The sequence below is a fragment of the Aquarana catesbeiana genome, linkage group LG12, assembly GCF_042186555.1.
Source record: "Aquarana catesbeiana isolate 2022-GZ linkage group LG12, ASM4218655v1, whole genome shotgun sequence".
NCBI classification, from domain to species: Eukaryota; Metazoa; Chordata; class Amphibia; order Anura; family Ranidae; genus Aquarana; species Aquarana catesbeiana.
Window position 1 is genome coordinate 35,563,134 of NC_133335.1, and position 22,898 is coordinate 35,586,031.

A 22,898-nucleotide genomic window follows, 5' to 3' on the forward strand; every position below is an offset into this window, starting at 1 on the left:
GGTGTGTTTGTTTAAAAAAAAAAAAAAAAGACAAAACATGTCCTACTTGTCTACTTTGTGCAAGGGATTTGCACAGAGCAGCCCCAATCCTCCTTCTCTGGGGTGCACCGGCGGCTCTTCCTCTTCACCGGGTGCCCCTACGGAGAGCCTCTTTCCCTGGAGGCACCCATGCAGATGCGCTCAGGTGTCCCGCTGCTGCGTCCATTGACACAGACAGCAGGACTCGGTTCTGCCCCAGCTCCCGTGTCCCTGGATTTGATTGACGGCAGCGGAAGCCAATGGCTCCTGCTGCTATCATTTATCCAATGAGGAACCGAGACAGTGGCTGAAGCTGCTGGGCTTGTGCTTGTCACTGGCATGATCAGGTTCAGGTAAGAAAAATGGGTTGCTCTGGGGGGGCAGCTGAAGCACAGAAGGTTTTTCACATTTTAAAGAGAAAGTAAACTCAGCTTTTTTTTTTTTCAATATTTACAGAGAACAAAGTGCCTTCATGCCTAGCACATAGTAATGTTAGCATCTAATGTTTCGCAAGTACCTTTTTGTGGTTTAATAAACAATATACTCTTCCTGGAATCGGCTGCGCCATCTTTGTTGTTGATTTCTGACTTCCCTGTGACATAATTTCCACCCTTCCTCGTTTCCCCCTGCCAGAATCTCACTATTCAAGCCTCTTTCTCGATTGTTGCCACAGCAACCAAGCTCCTCCATTTCTTGCTGTGGATGTCTGTGACCTGGTAAATGCCCCCTGTGTAACGTCTGCAAGTCACAAGTAGAGAAACGGGAAGCTAGAATGGGAAAGTATCGCAAGTCTTCTCGCTGTGCCGTTCTTGGAGGAAATTACAGACCTGGCACTGCTGTTGTTAAGGAAACGGCACACATAGTGTGCCGTTAATCAGACGACTAAATGCGCATGCGCCAGTGACGTAAGAGAAAATTACAGGACGGATTACAAGAAGACTGTACAAGTAAGTCATGTTTCACAGGCAGAGATGAATAGTGCTAGTTAGGTAAATTAGAATGAGCAAAAGTTGTAATTGAGAGTTTACAACCACTTTAATGCATAGAATGCATTAAGGTGAAAAACCATGAGACTTTACAATCCCTTTTTAAAGTATGTCCATGTATTGCATAATTTTGGCAAATCTAGAGACGATTGTACAGTGTATGGCTATCTTTAAGGCCGGGTTCACACCCATGCGAATTGGATACGTGTTTGCCCCACATCCAATTTGCATGACAGGAGATTGTGACCGGCTCCCTATGGAGCTGGTTCCCATATCTCAGTTGTGGCTGCGGAACGGCTTGCACAGGAATGCTGTGCGTCTTTGGCTCCGTTTAAGGGCCGAAATTCAGGCAAAAATTTGGGCCTGAAACAGAGAACAGAGGTGCACCAGACCCCTGCTGCGAGCTGCATCCATCGGAGGTGTGAACCCCACCTAAAGGAAATGTTTCCCAGTGCAGAATGTGTATAAGAGAAGACTACAGTGGAAGCAGCCATTCTCCCAGGTCTTTATCCTTTTTGCTCCAGGTAAATAAATATAAATCCATTCAGATGGTTTCTCTGACATTCAGCTACTCATGAGCAGGGTTCTAATCAAGTCACTACAACTTGTAGTTGTGATCTAAGGGGTTGATTTAATAAAATTGGAAAGTGCAAAATTTGGTGTAGCTCTGCCTAGTAATCAATCAGCTTCCAGTTTTTTTTTTTTTGTCAAAGTTTAATTGAACAAACTGAAGGTAGAAACTGATTGGTGCGGCTGTGCATGGTAGCCAGATTTTGTACTCCAGGTCTAGTATATCAACTCCTAATGGTCATAAAGAATTTCTGCCTTTTTATTACTTCTTGAGAAGAAGAATGAGGACAACCTAACGCCTGTTCAGTCCCAGGTCCCATCATACACCGTGTCCAGTATGTTTTTATTCACTGGAGGGGGGGGGACAAGGAATATGGTTTGCTATGGACAAACTTCTGTTTTGATTGGTATTCATAAACCAGGCCAATGAGCTTAGTGCATTTTTCATTATTTCTTCATAAAGATTAACAGCAGCAGTCATAATGCAGCTGCTTAGCTCCTATAGCAGCAATAGGGAAAAAAAAAAAAACAAGCCCAAACAACGTAGATCGCAGCTCCAAGGTTTAATAAATTCTCCACGGGTATTTTTTTTTTTAAATAAAATGGATAGTTTAAGGTAGATTGGAAAAATGTCTGTCTTTCTAAAAGTTGAAATGTCCTTGTTTTACCGTAGTTCTCTGATTATTTCTGGTACAATAATTTTTATTGGGGAAAAAAAATATGCACAGGTGCAGATCAACAGTTTACCTACGTAAAGGGATCAGGAGAGCGACATAAAATTACATAGAACATCAATGAATGAACCCAAAACCGGTCCAGTTTCTGGAGCAAGAGCTCAAGGTACGACCCCATGGCACAGGTCGCAGGTCTGCGAAAATTACTGAAGTCTAAAAGCATCTGCACCTATTAGAAAAGGGTAAGAAAATGGGCAGAAGCCTCAAAGAAAAGTGAGAGAGAGGGCACGAGGGTAAAATACCCACAGGCTAGGATCTAGGCCCCATCGGTAATTAGAAAGCACCCAGACTGATTGTGGGGAGGGCATAAGACCACCACTCTCAGATTATTTCAGGCTGGTTTTTGACGAAGACTGCCTTATTAAAATAAAATAGAAGCCTTTGCATGCATACTATTTCCCTTAGCTAGGTCCATCTAGAAGTATCCAACTTTGAAAAATGCACAGAATAAAGATGTTGGAAACGGCAATTAGTATTCTCAACATGTGGATTCTGATTTGTCCCTAGAAAATATTCAATCGCTTGTAATGTGGTCATTAGATTAAGCAGTTCTTTTGATAATCAACCCACCCTGCTTCCCTGTCTGCTTGCTGAAGTCCAGAGTGTAATCCCTAATGTAGGAGCTGTGTTGGACTCCCTGTTCCTACACTCACATAACTGTTTGTGGCTTTGCAATAGGCCATGCAGATGCTGAGCCCTTCAGTGGGATGGTATTGGAGTCAGGTGTCTCTCTATAGCATCGGGTATTTTCAAGGGCTGCAGCCGGGAATTGAAGTGAGGTGAGGTGGGGGGTAGAGCGTGCTAAAGGTTAGTCTTATGAAGAGAACACTACACATTCCCTTGAGTAGGCAAGTTCCTTGTTAAAGACTAGTGCTGCACGGTTTTAAATGTATGCGTTAACTACAGTCATTATATTGTCAGTAAATGAAAGGCAAGGCAATGATTGTCAACAAGCGGGTAAAGCTCTTAGTAGCAAAGAAGTGGTATTGCTTGTGTAGCTCTAGAATTAAATTGACCAAAGCAGAAACAAAGGCTCTTTAAAAGAGTGGCCAATCATATTTTCTTTTTCATTTTTTCCAACACTGCACTAGAAACCTAAAACTCAGGATGTTTGCTTGCTATATACAAGAATTGTTCTTTCTTCTGACCTTTTGGCCAGTTGTCTTCTACTTGTACACCCTTTCTATGGTCTCTGTCACTTGTACTACTTCTTCCTCCTCCTCATCATAGTCCTCTATATCTGCTGTGGCCTCCTGGTATTGTTGGTATTCAGCAATCAAATCATTGGTATTGCACTCTGCTTCAGTGAACTCCATTTCATCCATGCCCTCGCCAGTGTACCAGTGGAGGAAAGCCTTTCTGCGGTACATGGCTGAAAACTGCTCAGCGATGCGTCGGAAGATCTCCTGGATGGCGGTGTTGTTTCCAATAACGGTGGCGGACATCTTAAGGCCACGGGGTGGGATATCGCACACGGCAACCTTAAAGTTGTGGGGGATCCACTCCACGAAATAGGCACTGTATTTAGACTGCACGGCCAACATCTGCTCATCCACTTCTCTGGTGGACATGCGTCCACGAAAGATGCCAGCCACTGTTAAATAACGCCCACGGTAAGGGTCACAGGCAGTCATCATGGTTCTGGAGTCAAACATCTGCTGGGTAAGCTCAGGCACTGTCAGAGACTTGTATTGCTGGCTCCTGCGAGATGTTAGAGGAGCAAAGCCAGTCATGAAGAAATGAAGACGAGGAAAGGGCACCATGTTCACTGCAAGCTTTCTCAGATCTGCGTTAAGCTGTCCAGGGAATCGTAGCGAGGTGGTCACCCCGCTCATGGTCATGGACACTAGATGGTTGAGGTCTCCATAGGTCGGGTTGGCCAACTTCAGTGTGCGGAAGCAGATGTCATACAAAGCTTCGTTGTCGATGCAGAAGGTTTCGTCTGTGCTCTCAATCAGTTGGTGAATGGACAAGATGGCATTGTATGGTTCCACCACTGTGTCTGAGACTTTGGGAGAAGGCATTACACTGAAGGTGTTCATTATCCTATCTGGATATTCCTCCCTTATTTTGTTTATAAGAAGAGTGCCCATTCCAGATCCCGTTCCTCCACCGAGAGAGTGTACCAGCTGAAAACCCTGAAGACAATCACAGCCTTCACTCTCGTGTCTCACCACGTCCATCACTGATTCTATCAGCTCTGCTCCCTCTGTGTAGTGGCCTTTAGCCCAGTTGTTGCCAGCTCCAGAATTGCCTGTCATTTTAAACCATAATAAAGATCATCAGGTCACCAGTTTAAAAAGATAAAATCACATATTGAATATACTGAATTACTGTAGAATATTGGCCTGACTTGGCAACTTGGAATGATGAATGTCAGAGGCTCAATGGTCACCCATTCTGAGGAACATCCCTATATTCAGAAACCACTTGAAATGCCTCCAATTACTTAGTATTATGCCCCATCCCTTTATGAGCACAGCTGTTCACACTACTATATACCTTGATGTATGCTGTTTCACTGGATAAAAGAATGCTGATTTGTGTGATCTACCAATTCAGACAATCAACAACTTTATAATTGCTTAATAACTTATTGTTGGCCCTCTAGCTTACCCTTAGGTTGTGGTCCTCAACTCCTGTCCTCAGGACCCATTAACAGGCCAGGTTTGCAAGATAACTGAAATTCATCACAGGTTATATAATTTGCTGTTTAGTGATTGCAGTATTCTAGTCTGCATCTCCCCAAGGTAATACTTAAAATCTGGCCTGTTAGAGGGTCCTGAGGACAGCATTTGAGAACCACTGCCCGAGGGGCTTGTCTTGCCCCTTTAGCAATAGACTGCAGAGTGTTTGACACATACCATGAATAAAACTGTCTGGACGAAACAGAGGTCCAATGACACTGGATCGCAAACTGTCCATCGTTCCGGGTTCCAGATCCACAAGCACAGCGCGAGGGACGTACTTATGTGCTGTAAAAGCATAAACAAAACTTAAAATTAGATCCAGGAGGAAATGTGCTTTTATCTGGCCTTTTACGAAATAAGTCAAAGAATACATTTTGCTAATAAAATGTTTTTGGAATGTGTACATTTTCTGTCTGCTTTTGAATTTGAAAACAGAGAGCCTGTGCCTCAGATTGACGCTACTGTCCCAATCAACTACTCACACTCTAACATATACCGAAAAGGGATAGTAGAGTAGATAGGTTACAATATATCCTTTCTGGGGCAACAGCTGAAAATATACACCAATCAGCCATTACATTATGACCACCCAGCATAACCTGTTGAGGCATAGACTCCATTAAACCTCTGAAGGTACGCTGTGGTATCTGGCACCAAGTTATCAGTAGCAGATCCTTTAATTTCTGTAAGTTGTGAGGTGAGGCCTCCATGGATTGACCTTGTTTTTTAGCACATCCCACTGATACTTTATTGGACTGAGATCTGCAGAATTTAGAAGTCAACACCTAAAACTTGTGTTACTCAAACCACTCTTGAATCAGACCAGGCCCTCTTCTTCCATTGCTTTGTGGTCCAGTTCTGATGCTCTCGTTTCCATTCTTTGAGCTTTGGGTTGTGGACATGGGTCAGCATGGGCAACCTGACCGTCGTGCAGTTATGCAGCCCCCTACACAACAAACTGTGATGCACTGTCTGTTCCAAAAAAAAAAAAAAAACAAGACTCAAATCCTAAAAGCTTGTTAATGTATATAATCTATCGGGTGCTGAAGGGATGTGACCACATGTTAACACTACAAATTCTGGATGAACCCTCTGCACACTGCTTTACACCCTTTCCATTGCTCGTATTGCAATATGTGTGAACTAAAAATGTTTGTTCTTCATTGGCTGGAAAGGGAGTATAGCAGTGTGCAGAGGGTTCATCCAGAATTTGTAATGTTAACATGTGGTCACATCCCTTTAGCACCTGATAGATTATTTACATGTACAAGCTATTGGGATTTGAGCACAGGTACGTCTTGCTTTTGTTTTGCTATGCAGGTCAGTCCAGATCTGAACCTAGTCGCTCTCCCCCCACCTTGGGTCTTTATGCCCCATGTGGGCATGGTGTCCACCGTAGCATTTGCAGCAATGTAGGACTGGCCATAAGACGGATTACTTTGACGCAGTTGGCCAGCTTAAACATGTATTGCAATATGTGTGAACTAAAAATCCCTATTTTTTTCAGCAATTACAGTAGTTTTTCTATTGGATTGAACTACACGAGCCAGCCTTCGCTTCCTACGTGTACAGGGGGTCCCCGGGTTACAAACAAGTTAGGGACTGTAGGTTTGTTCTTAAGTTGAATCTGTTTGTAAGTCGGAACAGGTACATTTTTTAAGTGTAGTTCCACCCAAAAAATCTATTTTTAAGCTTTTTGGATAACATAGGGAAGGGTTAACACCCCTGTAACATTTGTTTTGCTGTGTGTGCCCCTGTTCAGAAGATTTCACCTCACTTTCTGTCCCAATCACAATTGGATTTTGAAAATTTTGGGTTGTTGTGGAAATAAGCCTTGGTGATAAAGCATCAGTGGACACACCTTTTCCCCATATTAGCTCTTACAGGAGAGAATTTCCCTTCCTAGGGGTAGATTTCCTCTCACTTCCTGTTGTCTCCCTCCGTTTGTAAGTAGGAGTCGTTTGTAAGTTGGATGTTTGTAACTAGGGGACCCCCTGTATCAGTGAGCCTTGGCTGCTCGTGACCCTGTTGTCAGATTGACATTTTTTTTTTCCTCCTCTTGGACCTCTTTTGGTCAGTCCTGACTCCTGCAGAAAGGCAACATCCCACAAGAGCTGCAGTTTTGGATTTGCTCTGATCCAGTCATCTAGCCACTATTTGGCAATTGTCAAATCCTTACGCTTGCCCATTTTTTTTTTTTTCCTGCTTTCAACACATCAACTTCAGGGGCAACACGTTCACTTGCTGCCTAATATATTCCACTCCCTTTCAGAGGCCATTGTAACAAGATAATCAACGTTATTCGCTTTACCTGTCAGTGCTCATAATGTTTTGGCTAATTGGTGTAGGTCTATATAAGGATAAGTGTTAAACCCATAAGAGGAGGTGAACAAATAAAACAGTGGCTCAAAATATGAACACAAGTAGTCTCCTAATTTGCTGTCCTACTAAGCCAACACACTTTCAGAATGTATAATGCAGTGCTAAAAACTTACAGTGAGCCTCATTGAAGTAGACGTTGATCCGCTCCATCTGCAGGTCGGAATCTCCTTTGTAATTTCCAGCATTGTCAATACCGTGCTCATCGCTGATCACCTCCCAGAACTAGGAAGGAAATGAAAAGACAACTCTTTAGTACTATAGACAGCAGTCATGGAAATCTATTATGGCCAATTGAAAAACACTATTAAAATACTCTTGCTATCATGTTAACCTACTGTTATTGTTTACATGTAAATAGGCGTAAGGAACATGGAGTGAGCTTCTCACTTTTAAAGTCCATGTGAGCACAGGATGTTCCCATCACCCTTCACCCTCCACAAAATGAAGGGCTTTGAGTGATGATTTGAATAATCTTATTGGAGTTAGCACTTTACAAAGTTAATGTTAGTAAGTGAACCCATGGTAACTTCATAGAACTTAAAGAGGAACTGCAGTCTGCTCACATAATTTGAAATAAAAATATCTTTGTAATTCTGAAGCTTCCCTCCAAGCACTTTGCATATTATTTTATATATACTGTGATTTGTACTTGCCAAATATGCTGCAGAAATCTCCCTCCACCGAGTCTGGCTACAGCCATTTTAACTGTGGGCAGCTGAAGCTGCTGCCTGTTCACTTCCTGGATTTACACAGACACACAGAGGCACACCTGCAGCTTTCACTGGCCCTCTTATGGCTCACCCCCCCCCTTCTTGGCAAACTCTCACGAGAGAGAGAGCTGTGCGTGATGTCATAAGCCCAGGCTAATGACCAGACAAGAAACAGGAAGTGGGCTGTATAAGGTATTTACTGGCAGAAAAAAAAATGTTTTACTATCCAAAGTTAAAACAACAAGGGCAGAAGATTTAATAGATATAAAGTTGAAAAAATGACTGAAGGTCCGCTTTAAGGTCTCCACTCACACCCCTGTAAATCCATCTGGTGTTACCTGCAATGGGTGCTGGTTGGGCAGGAGTCCATCTAACTCCTAACATCCTGTGAATATGCATAGAGAGAGGTCCCAAACACTGCACACCTAACAATGCCATTAGTAAATAGGTGAAAGCCTCAGCTGGCTTCATCCAAAGCCACACCCTCAACATGTTTCACCCCAACAATGGGGTTTAATCGTGGAAGTTGACTGATGATGATTATGCCCCTCTATGATTAAGCCCTGTAGGTGGGGTGAAACATGTTGGAGGTGTGGCTTTGGATGAAGTTGGATGAGGCTGCTTTCACCTGTTTACTAATGCCATTGCTAAGGGTGCGGTGTTTGGGACCTTTCTCTATGCATATCTAAAGTGAACCTATGTTCACATTCAACACCCAATCCTGTATGAGGGAAAATAAAAAAAATACAGTAATTGCTAGCACACGATTGGTTTGGAGCGTACATAACGTTGCTTTGTTTACATTTGGTAAAAATTCACTTGCCAAGTAAATAGTCTCTACTTTAGTAAATTGACTCTATATTTTTAGAACAGAACATGGTGTAATTTGTAATGGTGTGGAGGTGATAAGTAACCAAGCAGGTTATTAGTGTATATGTAATAGAACTACAAGCTCTGAATGTCTGATGCATTTCCTGAAGAGGCTGCGGTTCTTTTGACATAGCTTAGCAAAAATTAAATAACGCTGTATATTCATATTCCTATCTGTCATCCCATTCACATGACAAGCCAGAATTTCTCTTATCAGCCTTCCCCACAGTAGTATACAGCCACAACCACACCCCCATCTGTCCCAAAATCTTGATTAATAATAGCAGAGTATTATTACCCATAGAGTAGAAGGTCAACTTTTTACTGACAAACTCAAATGACGTGATGACAAATGAGACATGTTTACACTGAAAAGCTTGAAGTTCCAGTTGCACACTGGCATAATAGTTTACTGATGTTTACTTAAGAAACCTGTTGGCAAAGTCCATGAGTAAAAAAAAAAAACAGTGTAAAGACCTGAGTATTGTTGAGTATAGGCAAGTAAAATTCCTCTCCATTGGCAGTCTTGTAATATACTCATTTACCTGCGGATCTCAAAAAAAAGGAATATCATCAAAAAGTTCATTTATTTAAGTAATTTAATTCAAAAAGTGAAACTCAAGATAGATTACACATATAGTTATATATTTCAGGCAATTCTTTCTTTTACTTTAGATGATTATGGCTTACAGCTAGTGAAAACCCAAAATTCAGTATCTCAGAAAATTTGAATATTGTGAAAAAGTCCAATATTGTAGACTCCTGGTGTTACACTCTAATCAGCTAATTAACTCAGAACACCTGTAAGGTTTTCCTGAGCATTTAAATGGTCTCAGGCTGGTTCAGTAGGTTACACCATCATGGGGAAGACTGCTGACTTGACAGTTGTCCAGAAGACAGTCATTGACACCCTCCACAAGGAGAGTAAGTCGCAAAAGGTCATTGCTATAGAAGCTGGCTGTTCACAGAGTGCTGTATCCAAGCATATTAATGGGAAGTTGAGTGGAAGGAAAAAGTGTTGTAGAAAAAGTTGCACAAGCAACAGGGATAACTGCAGCCTTGAGAGGATTGTGAAGCAAAGGCCATTCAAGAATTTGGGGGAGATTCACAAGGAGTGGACTACGGCTGATGTCAGTGCTTCAAGAGCCACCACACACAGACATATCCATGACATGGGCTACAACTGTGGCATTTCTTGTATCAAGCCACTGCTGAACCAGAGACAACATCAGAAGTATCTTACCTGGGCTAAGGGGAAAAAGCATTGGACTTTTGCTCAGTGGTCCAAAATCCTCTTTTCGGATGAAAGTAAATTTTGCATTTCATTTGGAAATCAAGGAATCCCAGAGTCTGGAGGAAGAGTGGAGAGGCACAGAATCCAAGTTGCATGAGGTCCAGTGTGAAGTTTCCACAGTCAGTTATGATTTGGGGAACCATGTAATCTGCCGGTGTTGGTCCACTGTGTTTTATCAAGTCCAAAGTCAGTGCAGCCTTCTACCAGGAAATTCTAGAGCACTTTATGCTTCTCTCTGCTGACCAGCTTTATGGAGATGCTGATAATGATCATGGTATTACTGTGCTTGATTGACCAGCAAACTCGCCTGATTTAACCCTTTATAGAGAATCTGAGGTGTATTGTCAAGAGGAAGATGAGAATTACCAGACCCAACAATGAAGGCGACCTGAAGGCCCCTATCAAAGAAACTTCGATAGCGGCCTGGGCTTCAATTAATACCTCAGCAATGCCACAGGCTGATCGCCTCCATGCCACGCCACACTGATGCAGTAATTCATGCAAAAGGACCCCAGTCACCAGAATAGTCTCGGCCACAGCCAGGACCTCTATTCTAACAGGGCACATGGGACACTCTCCCACATCAACCTGCAGCACCCTTTATTCATCTCGATACCTCTCATACACAAATTTGGCTGCCGGTCCATTACCTGGACGACTTCCTGCTGATCGAACGGCCCCATGAGCCCCCTCAGATTTAGACAAATTAAGGGTAGTGTTTGGCAACCTCAATGTGCCCATAGCAGGGCATAAAGTGGAAGGCTCCACACAGTCCATCACCTTCCTAGGAATCACCCTTGACACCTGCTCTATGCAGGCCAGCCTTACCCTGACAAGTTGTACCGGATTAGGGCAGTCATTCACGCCTTCACCACCTCACAAAGTTGCACCAAGAGACAGCTGCAGTTCCTGTTAGGCATGCTGAACTATGCTATGAGGATTGTCCCTCAGGGGCGTTCCTTCATTTCTCGCCTCCTGGTATTTCTTTCCCACACTCAGGACCCCGATCAAACCATTAGGCTAGACCAGACAGCTGCTGCAGATCTAGCAATGTGGGACAACTTCCTTGAGAACTAGAATGGCATATCCATGTTCATTCCAGCAGCTTCAGCCTCCTCACTTCATATAGTAACAGATGCAGCAGCCACCACAGGCTTCGCTGACATTTTTGGCACCCATTGGTTTGCAGGTCCATGGCCGCAGGAAATCTCCCTGGTCCCCGGGTTCAGTTAGACGTCCTCATTGTTCGAGCTTTATCTTATCATCGTGGCAGCTCAGGTCTGGGGACACACCTGGGCGGGGCAGACCGTGGTCTTCTCCATTGACAACTTCGCCACGGCTGAGATTGTCAACAAAAGCAGGTCCAAGTCCCTGCCCATCATGTCCTCCCTGGTTGCAGATATTCCTTCACTACGATTTCAATGTGCACTGTACTTACATACCTGGCAAGTGCAATCTCGCAGCAGACGCACTGTCCCGCATCAATTTACCTTTGTATTTCTTACAGAGACCCGGAGCCGACCCATCCTCATTTTCCATCCCACCTTGATCGCAACTAATGATGGGCTAAGAGACCTCCTTCACAATGCTACACTGCTCATAAACCGGTCACTTTCGCTCAACACGCTGAAGGCCTACCGCACCGCCTGGAAAGCCTACGGCAAATTCCTAGCCACATGCCTTGGGACGGGCACAGGTCACATCAAGCATGTCCTGGCCTTCGTGTCTTACTGCCACACTCATCTGAGCCTGTCCCACAATACTGTCAGACTGTACCTAGCTGACATCCAGCATTTTCTCTGCCTACAAGGTCCTGGGAAAACCTCAGAGCCTTGCTGCGTGGCATTCAAAAACATCAGCCCTTAGCCAGTAGCAAATGCTTGCCAGTAGCAAGTTCCACATTCCGGAACATGTCAGCCATCCTGTCACAGTCCCGTTTTGGGTTGCTGCCCAGCCTGGTCACCCAAGCAGCTATCTTCCTGGCCTTCTACGGCTTCCTATGGCCCGGTGAGTTCACTTACAGTGGCCCCGGTTGCCAGGTGCTATCTGGCCACGCATTCAAGACCATTTTGTTCTACATCTGGCAGTGTCCAAAACTCATCAGTCCGGCACCGGGGTCGACATCAAATTCTTCCAGACTCACAACAAAATGGTGTCCAGTAGCGGTTCTGGACCAATTGTTATCACACCTGCCGAGCCAGTCTAGCTTCAGCCCATTGTTGCCTTTTCCTTCCTGCCCACTAACAGCTAGCCAGTTCATCAGACTCGTTCGCATCCTCCTGGATAATCTAGTGTAGCAACCTGATGTTTAGGCAGGGATGCTGTTAAATTTACTTGCCAGGTGTTAGTTGCCTCTGCCAATTGTTAGGAGGTCAATTGATTTCACCCTAATTCTGGAATTGCTGCACTTCTCTCTTTTGTCACTAGGTGGCCGGGTACCTGGTGACATTAGATAAGACAAGGGCAGTGCAAGGACAGATTAAGAATGAATGGGGTGTCTCAGCCAATGGGCAGGGATCTTCTTGGATCCCTTGGCCTGCTGGGAGGGCCTATTTTTTTGGGTGGGGTCAGGTGATCGGAATTCTGTGCCACCTGGACGGCTGTCTGGGTGGACGTGTGTTGTGCTGCCCCGGGCTGCTAGGCCAGAGCCTGAGGCCTATCCCTGGCACATATGGCTGCGAGGCTGTCTGAGGGCCTATCCAGAAGCCAGAGAGCAGCATAGGGTTGGGACTGCGGCTTGCGATTCATCCAGAAGTAACAGTTCTGCCGGCCGGAGAACCTGTCGTGGTCGGTGGTAGAGGAAAGCTGTTGCCACTAAGGGACCATCCACCTTGTTACCAGGGACCACTGTGAGTAGCTGAAGCAAGTATCGGAGCAGTATTCTCACCAGCCAGGGACAGTGAAGAATTGGGAAACATAAGCAAGTGCCAAGCCAGGGACCCAGCCAGTGGAGGTGACGCTTGCAGAGCAGTATTGTGTGACAAGCCAGGGACCGAGCAGACCAGCAGGGTTACGCTTGAGGAGTATCTGTGAGTGCCAAGCTAGGGACCCAGCAGGGATGCGGGGGTGACGCTTGAGGAAGATAGTGTGTGAGAAGATTGGAAGAGCTCAGGGGATCCAGTGGCAGTGGCTCAGCAAGTCTAGTGAAAGACTGGGAGCTTGGTTGAATGAAGATCTACAAGAGGAGGTTTTAGAGGAAGTGAAGGAGTTTGTTACAACTTGTGTTAGAAACTGTTACAAGACTGTTGCCATAGAAGATAGCGGTCCTACTCATGCAGATGTGGTGTCTTGCTGGATGTCTTTTCCTGCATGGCTGTCTACCTATAGAGATCTCGGAGTCTGCCAATTAACATTGCAACTACTAGAGGGTGTCCTGGCCCTAACCCTCTCTCCCACAGTTCTGTTTAAGAGACAATAAATCTTATTGCATTCAAGAAGTGTCTGGTGCCCATTAATCTACCTTGCATTGCACCCACCATGCCTCGTAACCCACTCTACACAGAAGGATGTCAGCTGTCCCTAATTCTGGAGGTCACCATTAGGCCTGGGGAAGCCCAGGACTTGACTACACTAGGCCTCAACCCTAACCAGTATTTCGGGCACTCCTGGAGTGGAGCGGCCTCAGCCGCCTCCCGCCACAGGGTGCCGGGTCATGTCATCAGAAGATTAAGCAGATGGAAATCCACCCGCTTTACCCGGTACATTCCGAATCCCCAGGTGGAGATGTTGCAAGCCTTCACCAAGCTTGCCCAATAAATGTATACCAATAAAACAGCTTTCCCTATCCTGGTATTTTTGCCCCCTTTTTGACATACCGACCAGCTGACCATGGCACACTTCAAGTCTATGTTATATTGTGAATCTTGTGGCGTCTTTATGTAGTTTCACGTCTGTCTCGGTTGGAGGGCTCTGACCATAAATTAGAAGGCCAGTATGGTGGCCTGAATTTATGGGAGGAGCCCGGGCGGGGGTATTTAAGCAGACCACTCACCTGTGTTCCATGTCCGTTCCAGTGTTCGATAACCTCCATCCCATCCCCTTTACACTTTGAATTTAACCCCTTTTTTGGGCTGCCCATTAAAGTCCGTTACGGGCACCGGTGCCCGTATAAAAGATGGCCGCGAGCCGACCATTCAACTGCGCATGCGCCGTTTCGAAGCTGGCTGGGCTCAGGAAAGCTTGTAAGCGCTGGGTCGTGCAGCGCATGCGCAGTAACGCAATTGTGCTGCCCGGCGCCATTTTTGAATAAACGATCGAGCGAGAGAGACTACAGCTGCCGTTGACTCCTGTCCTGCAGTGCACTCATCATAGGCGGAGGAGCCGAGCAGCCAGGGGTAACGGTGAGGAGGAGGACTCAGTGATAGGGGAGAGGAGCCCTCACTGTGTGTAATCACCTCTTTGTCCTGGAATGACTGCGACATGGCACCGGAGGAACTATAAGTAGCAGCGTGCCCGTGTGTAGAGCCCTGCCATAGAACACAGAAGCACATTGTGTTGTGGTGCAGTGCACAGGAGAGTGACTGAAACTGTGGGGGGACAGAGAGAGAGGAGGACATTACTGAGAGCCGGGAGGCTGAAGCCATGCCATGCAAGGGACAGAGACTGGTGATGTGCTCTGCCCACCATCATATTACTTCTCCAGTCCACATCATCAGTGTGCTGTGTCCTCCTCCTGTGCCCCTTTCACCTCTCCACAGGTCAGGTGAAAGGGGCACAGGAGGAGGACACAGCACACTGATTACGTGGAGAAGTAATATGATGGTGGGCAGAGGAGGAGGCTACTGTGAGGGGGTGAGGACACTATTATGCCCGCAGCCTCTGTCCACCTTCTGTAGTATGCCCGCAGCCTCTGTCCACCTCCTGTAGTATGCCCGCAGCCTCTGTCCACCTCCTGTAGTATGCCAGCAGCCTCTGTTCACCTCCTGTAGTATGCCCGCAGCCTCTGTCCACCTCCTGTAGTATGCCCGCAGCCTCTGTTCACCTCCTGTAGTATGCCCGCAGCCTCTGTCCACCTTCTGTAGTATGCCCTCAGCCTCTGTCCACCTCCTGTAGTATGCCCTCAGCCTCTGTCCACCTCCTGTAGTATGCCCACAGCCTCTGTCCACCTCCTGTATCATGTCCGCAGCCTCTGACCATCTCTTGTCTTTTATCATGTCTGCAGTCTCTGAGGGGATCCAAGAAAGGAGTATAGAGTGGGAGCGCCACTGGGATGGGGGTTATAGGAAGAGACAGACATGTGTTGATTGTGGAGAGGAGACTATAGAATAAAACCAGAGCTGCCAAGCTGGAGCCGTCTGACTGAGCCCTGCACAGTGCATCTGAGAGGAGGTCAGTGACAGCGCCGCCAGGCCAATCTGAGGGGGTCACTGATGTAAGGAGGGGAGTGAATACAATAATGTAAGGGGGAACCGATATAAAGGTTCCACCCTATATTAGTAATCCCCCCCTTACCTTAGTGTATTCACTCTGCGGAAGGTGGCCTCTGGTCACCACCCTGCAGACTCTGATGTAAGGGAGAAGTCTATGCTGGCTGGGTTATAGTATCCTGACCTTCATGTAAATTGAGAAATATGTTTTTTGACTTTTGTTAACTTAAACACATTGCTAATAGCACTAGCTATGTGTTTATAGTTCAAATATGGATATATGCACTGTTTAGCACTAAAAACAGTCATTTTAGGTACTTTTTTGCAGTGTCAGTAAAGAATGTGGATCCGTCAGTATGATTTTTTGTCAGTAAAAAAAAAAAAAATTGGTGCCGTTTGTAGATTTTGGCGTTCTGCCAGTAAATTTCACTTCGGCGGGTAGGCAACACTGGTATACTATATATCCTTTCAGAATAATAAAGTAGGATTTTTTTTAAGAAACACAACCAATTTAACACATTTACCTTCTAGCAATCAGAAAGTAGTTGGTCTGTATCCCCATAATTGACACCCTACAGGTTGTACCATCCTCTCCACTTTATCCATAGTATTAACGTTGTGCAATGCAATGGAGTTGATCTACTAAAGGCAAATATACTGTGCACTTCAAGTGCACTTGTTTCAGAGCTTAGTAAATGAAGTAAAGCTTCAGATCTAGAGCAAATGCACTTCAAGTGCACTTGCAGTGCACAGTATAATTGCCTCTAGTAAATCATTCTCATTGTATTGTATTATTCGATTTGTATAAGCTAATATAGACTAGGAAGTCCTATTGCATTATAGCAGCATATACAGTTTTATTTCTTTTTGATGTCTCAGACCTCCTTAACTACGACATGCCGAGGAGGAGGAGGAATGGTCACACATAACTATTCATTTACTGCATTTTGTTTTCTCATGTACCTGACAAGGTTTTGGGGAATTAGTCACAAGATCTCTACTGAAAGCGAGGTTTGCCATTTAGACAGTTGTTGATTGGCCAGCTCCGCCCCCAGTGCGAGTTCAGTTAGCCCCTTTGGCAGAGTCCAGGGAACCATTTACAGCACTTGGCATTCACTGTTATAATCCAGCAGTTGGATGTCTGTATCTAAAAAAGCATGGCCACAGTCAATGAATGTGGCTGGAAGTTCTGTGGCCTGGTACTCCTGGCTCTAATAATCTTTTCTTTATCAGCAGAGCTAAACAATTGCTGTGCAGTACAACATCAAATTGTTGATTTGTAATTAACCAAACTCTCCCATCTTCCCTAGAACAGGGGGCCTACGGGAAATAGTCACAGCTATGTCAGGTAATGTATGACATCTGTTTTACAGGATAGAATATTCCTTGATGAGTTTACAAGACGTTGGTTTTCTAGAATTCAGGCACTGGAACATTGCACTGTGATGACTTGAATTGCAGTTTCCTGGAAACTGTTGTGCTGTGGCACAGATCAGATAGGATAAAGTGATCATATATTTTGCAAGACTAAGGTCTCATGCCCCTCCCTTTTTTCTGGTATATTCTTTTTTTTTCTCCATCCGTAATACCAGGGCTTTTTTTTCAGCGGGAACGCGGGGGGGAACGCAGTTCCGGCACCTCCAGCACTGAATGTATTCTATGGCAAGGTGTGCTGGAGGGTCAATTGATGCTGACTGCTGGATCTGTTGTCACTGGGGATCTATATTTTTTTGCGGGGGTCTATTGTTGCTGGGGCGGTGTTTTCTTGCGGGGGGTCAATTGTTGCTGGGGGGAGGTCTGTCGTTGTGTGTGGGGGGATCTATTGTTGCTGTGGTGGGGTCTGTTGCTGCTTGGGTGGGGTCTATCAAATTCCTAACAATTTAGTAGCACAAAATGATACTTAGTTCTGTACTCTCTAAGTGCCGGTTCACACAGGGGCGACTTGTCAGGCGACCTAGCCGCCTGACAAGTCACCTCCCGTTCTGTACAATGGAACCGTTCTAATAGGAGCGACGCAAGTCGCTCCGACTTAGAAAAAGGTTCCTGTACTACTTTGGGGGCGACTTGGGGCGGCGACCTGCAAGTCGTGCCGCCCCTGTGTGAACCGGGGCTAAAAGGAGGTGGGTAGGGGGTGGAGCCAAGAGACAGTGCTCGAAGGTGGGTACGGGGGGCAGAGACGAAGGGTGACTCATAAGGGGGGAGTTCCTGCACCTATTCTCTGAGAAAAAAAGCCCTGCGTAATACTATCTTAGGATAGAGATCTGGTAGTGCATAAATTTGTTCATGTTTTCCTATACTGTTATATAAGCACAGTCCTAATCCTTAAAACTCAATGGTGGATATATTGCATTTATGATCTATTGTCCTTTGATTTTAAAAATGTTTTACTATACAACTTTTTTTGATCTGCCTGCATTCTACTAATCTGATGTAAATGCATTACCTATTATTAAATTTGAAGCTGATACAGTATCACACTATGTGGAGTCTTTTGTTCCATATATACTTCAGCTAGCTGATCTACTGATGGTTTTTGTCACTACTTCCTGGTCTGTTGAGAGCCTTCTGGTTTACCAATTAAGAACACCTGAGAGAGCACCTGGGATTTTTCTTGTGGATCAGAGATCCAGTCAAGCGCTGTATGACCTCCCTGAGTAAGGGGGGGGGGGGTCGTAGGCTCCCTGGTAAGCCTCCATTTTTACTTTGGTGATGGGTGTCTGATCATCATTTCAACATGGTTTAGCAACAAACTCTACACATGGACTTTGGTCCCATATGATTTTTTGCAGAGATCTGCACCCTTTTTATATATTGCACTGGTATTTATGTTTGAAACTCATCTCTAGCTGAATTTTAGGTTTTGCACAATTGATGGCACTTATTGCACTTTAATTAGTACATTTATTTTTTGCTTATTTCTTTTTTATGCAATATTTTGCTTTTGATCTCCTATATTGTTCTTACACTATTGATTGCACTTTAGTAATCTTTGCACCTGTTATATGCATTGTGTTATATATTGCAAGTATATTTTTAGCACTGAACTTCTTATTTACATATTGTTTGTGCCTGGTATCTGGGTTATAGTACACAGCTGCTGTTTTGTTTTAGTTTATAAATACAATTTTTTTTACACTTCTTTCCATCCAACAAATGGACAGAAGTACATCAGAGAACAGGGGCGGGCAGATCTCTAGCTTTTAATGTTGGGAAACCTCTATTTGCATACTTTGCGCCATGGAGCTCACACAAGTGCCCAATCCAATATAAGTTCTGATATAAGAGCACCTGGGCCAAGACTATAGATATTACCTACACAGACTCTTTGCAAACAGCCAACTAGATTTAAAACAAGCTCTCCCTGACCTCTGTAGCTGGAGACACTGTGGAGCAATTCATCCTCAGATCACAGTATAAACTCAGAAATCAGCTGGTTTATAACAGGCTAGCAAATTCTTGCTGCCAGAGGAAGCAATGGAAGATGAGCTGTGATTTCAATGCTTGTGTTAATGATCAGTGCCTTTTAGCCACAAAGGTTACTGAGAGCTGCTTGTTATACAGCTCTTATACTACTTGTTGTGCCCATAGCCTGGTCATGGGTACACTTTCAGGCTGGGTTCACACTGATGCGAATTAGATGAGGGTTTTCCCTCTCAACGGAGCCAGTTCACCCAGCCCAGCGGTGGCCGTTGTCCGCATTTGGAAAGGGTCCTGTGCGTTGTCTGGTTCAGGTGCGAATTCAGGCAAAAATGATTTGCACCTGAATCGGTGAACAAGGAGGCACTGGACCCCCTGCTATGAGTCGGGACCGCAGCATGTGTGAACGGAGCCTAAAGCTCTGTGGCCAATTTAAAAGCTTAGAACGAAGAGCAGCTTCAGTTTTAAAGTTTTCATAACCTCTAACCTTGTTTATCGCTACTTGGATAGTTTTCCTCTCATATTTAGTTTGCTATCTCTCCGTGCATTCATGCGTTGGGCAGAATTGCTACACAAGCACTTGCACAGGAAACTGACACTACCAGAAGACTTGGGCAAAGGCCAAACACTTGTAAAAGGAGTGGGGAGCGTTAGATGACTGTTTATTGCTTAAAAATGAACATTTTGTACACAGTACTATCCATAACTTACAACTTTTTTTAGGTGCAATAGGATACATTCGAGCAAGAAGTATGTAGGCAAAGAACACATCGCCAGTAATGCTGACTGTGTTAATTATTAAACAAAAAATCGTTGGTTTACCCAAAATTACTTTTTTCATCACTATTTTTTTTTTTTTTCTTTATTTCGGCTTATCAAAATAACATATGTAATAATTTAAAGGTTAAATTAAAAGGTTTACTGCAGTAAACTTTTAAGTAAAAGAAAAGAAATTGGGTTGTGTAAAGTATATGTGGCAAGCAGGAATTCCAGCAAAATTGCTGGCAAATTATGGTTTTTCGTAACGCGTGGGGAAAAATTCAGTTAAAATTAAATAGGTATTCCCATTGTCATGGTTTTCATAATGGTAGTATATTGTTGTTCTCATCACATTCAATTTTCTCATTTTACTTTTTAATTAAAGTGTTACTTGTAAAGATGGCTACAAAAAAAAATTGTGAGTAGTTTCGTTTTTGGGCCATTTCCCATTCTAAAAAATATACAGTGGGACCTTGGATTACGAGCATAATCCGTTCCAGGAGACTGCTTTTAATCCAAAGCACTCCCATATCAAAGAGAGTTTCCCCATTGAAGTCAATGGAAACAAAGATAATTCGTTTTGCACTGACTTCTATTGTATGCAGTACCGCATGTGGACAGAGGTGGGGGGCGCTGGAGAGACTCGGAAATACTCGGAGACGGCTCAGATGCACTCGGAAAGGCTCAGGAACAGAGTATTTCCGAGTGCATCCGAACGGCTCCGAGTGTCACCTGCACCCCCACACCTCTGGCCAAATGCGGTACTGCACACTGCAGAGGCTTGAATCCTGCTCGTTTTGCGAGACAACACTCGCAAACCGAGTCATGATTTAAAAACAAAAATAATAGCTGGTATTGTGAAACGCTCGTTAACTGCGTTGCTTGCAGTCCGAGGTATTACTGTACTTTGTATTCAGCAATCTCATGAGTATGTTCTCTCTAAGGGCTCAAGCACACTGCAGCTCAAAGAAGTGGCTCCTTCAGGCTTTTGAGATTTTTTGAGCTCCTTTTTTTTTCTGCCTGGAAACTCCCCTCCATGTTAGCCAATGTGTCCATGCACACTATAGCTTTTACAGGCATATACTCTTACAGGCAGAAAAAAAAACCCCACCAAACTCATGCTTTTGAGAGAAGCTGTCGAGTAGAAAAAACGCCTAAAAAAAGTGCCCAAAAACACACAAAAAAGTGCGAACGAGCATGAAATAGTATGAAAAAAGCTCAAACACACAAAAAAAATTGGAAAAATTAGCTGAGGGGAGGGTTTGTAAACAAAAAAAAAAAGCTTATGCTCAAAGGAGCTCAGTAAAAACGTGCAAAAGAGCCCAAAAAAGTACAAGCTTCTTCAAGCTGAAATAAAAGCTGAAATGATTGTAAAAGCAGCTTTTCTTCCCCCCTTTTTTTTTTTTTGAGCTGCAGTGTGCATGAGCCCTTACATAAGAGAAAAGGCTCTAATGGGAGAAGATATGCATACTTGATAACATGTAATCAATGGTCTCCTCAACCTAAGTCTTGTGAATAGGATTAATTAGACCTTTCCAAGTTTGGAGAGAGGGGAGGTGACTGCCGGTTACCATTGAGGTGGACGAGATGCACCTTTGTGGATTTGGCAGACGTTCCTGTTTGTACAGATCTGTTCGGTCGTTCATATGATGTTATAGATGACCCACATTGATTACTTTTATAGCTTCTAATTGGATTAATATATCTATACAAACGTGGCTGATGGCCTGGGCCCTAGTGCACTAACATTTGAGGTGACAACCCTGCCTTGTCAAAAATGGAATTTTGACCTCCACCACCTGGATGAAGAACGCAGTGACTTATTTATGGTTGAACTAGATGGACTTGTCTCTTTTTTTTCAACCTGACTACCTATGTAACCTGTAACAGGGATGAGCATATCTATCTGGAATTTCGGCACTCACTGGCTGCAGGTCTGTTCCTGGTCAGTGGCTCATCAAGTAGTGAGGATGGATTAAGGCAGCCCCTAAACCGGCCCCTCAAAGACAACTGGATAAAAATAAGCTCATGGCTATTGCTAAGCGGTTCTAGTCAGCTTATTTCTGGTCATTTTCCTGATTTTTGAACAGTAGTCAGTTTTAGTTTTTTTTTTCCTCCCTAATAACTTTCCTGATTTTTAAACCGGTCAGCTGCACAATAAAATCCCTGTTCTGTAGAGTGTTGCCCTCAGTTCTTACTATTTTGTTAGCTTTAAGCCCGGGTTCACACTATAATGCGCTGCGGACCGCACAGGAGCGCTGTGCGTCCCTGTTCACCGTTTCAGGGACGAATCAGGGCCGATTCTATGCCTGAATTCGGCCCTGAAACGCAGCCAAAGACGCACAGCGTTTTTGTGCAGTGCGCACCGCAGCCGCCCCGGAGATATGTGAACCGACTCCATAGGGAGCCAGTCACATTCTCCTGCTATGCGAATTAGATGTGCGGAAACGCACATCTAATTCGCATAGGTGTGAACCCGGGCTGAAGGTACCATTTTTAAATAGAACTGATCAAAAAATGATAAAAATGTTTTTTTAGTAAACTGGAAACAAAGCAAAAAAAACGTGTAACCATCCTCCAAGCCTGCAGTACAGTTGGTCTCATGATCACTACTTTAGCAGTAATTGCCCCTTTTTAAATTGCTATAAAATATTGGATGCTTTACCCACAATGGCTTGTAATTACCTTTCCTCCAATTTGGTTCCCACATTGGCCTATCTGCAGGTGGACGATCTCGCGCATGGTGCAGGAGAGGACGGTTGAGCAGATGACACTTGTTGTAGTTCAAAATGCCTGTGACTCTGCAAAAAGGGTCTAACCGCGTTTTTATAGTGGAGCTGACGACATTGGCTCGCTGTTATCTCTATAGGGCTGCTGGGTGCAGGGACTGGGCAAGGAGCTCCCTTGTAAGATAGCCAGGCTGTTCTGAAGGAAGAAGACAGAGGGGAACCATTCAAAGCACGCAGATAAATTTGAGGACTGAATTACATATTGGGACCTTTAATGTAAAACAGTCAACTGTTTTTCTTTCAAAAGGACAGTCCCTCTTTTGAACTCAAAGTATAGTCCCTCCTTATTCTTTTTAATTATTTTTTATTTTTA

At 44.4% G+C, this 22,898-nt stretch overlaps 1 protein-coding gene across 1 annotated transcript; it reads right to left on the reverse strand.

The window, feature by feature from the left end:
• Positions 1–1,697: 1,697 nt before the first annotated feature.
• On the reverse strand, positions 1,698–22,631 carry TUBB1 (tubulin beta 1 class VI). Its single transcript, XM_073607560.1, has 4 exons — positions 22,482–22,631; positions 7,494–7,602; positions 5,173–5,283; positions 1,698–4,562 (listed from the first exon to the last, which is right to left on the reverse strand). The coding sequence occupies exons 1-4, from the start codon at positions 22,536–22,538 to the stop codon at positions 3,475–3,477; spliced, it is 1,365 nt and encodes a 454-aa protein (XP_073463661.1). The 5' UTR covers positions 22,539–22,631; the 3' UTR covers positions 1,698–3,474.
• Between the last annotated feature and the right edge of the window lie 267 nt (positions 22,632–22,898).

Excerpts from the sequence above, each read along its gene's own strand:
- TUBB1 (XM_073607560.1), bottom strand. The coding sequence starts at position 22,538 with ATGCGCGAGATCGTCCACCTGCAGATAGGCCAATGTGGGAACCAAATT. Across the intron at positions 7,603-22,481 it reads GGAACCAAATTGGAGGAAAG|TTCTGGGAGGTGATCAGCGA; the intron begins GTAATTACAAGC and ends TTTCCTTCCTAG. Across the intron at positions 4,563-5,172 it reads TCCAGACAGTTTTATTCATG|GCAATTCTGGAGCTGGCAAC; the intron begins GTATGTGTCAAA and ends TTAAAATGACAG.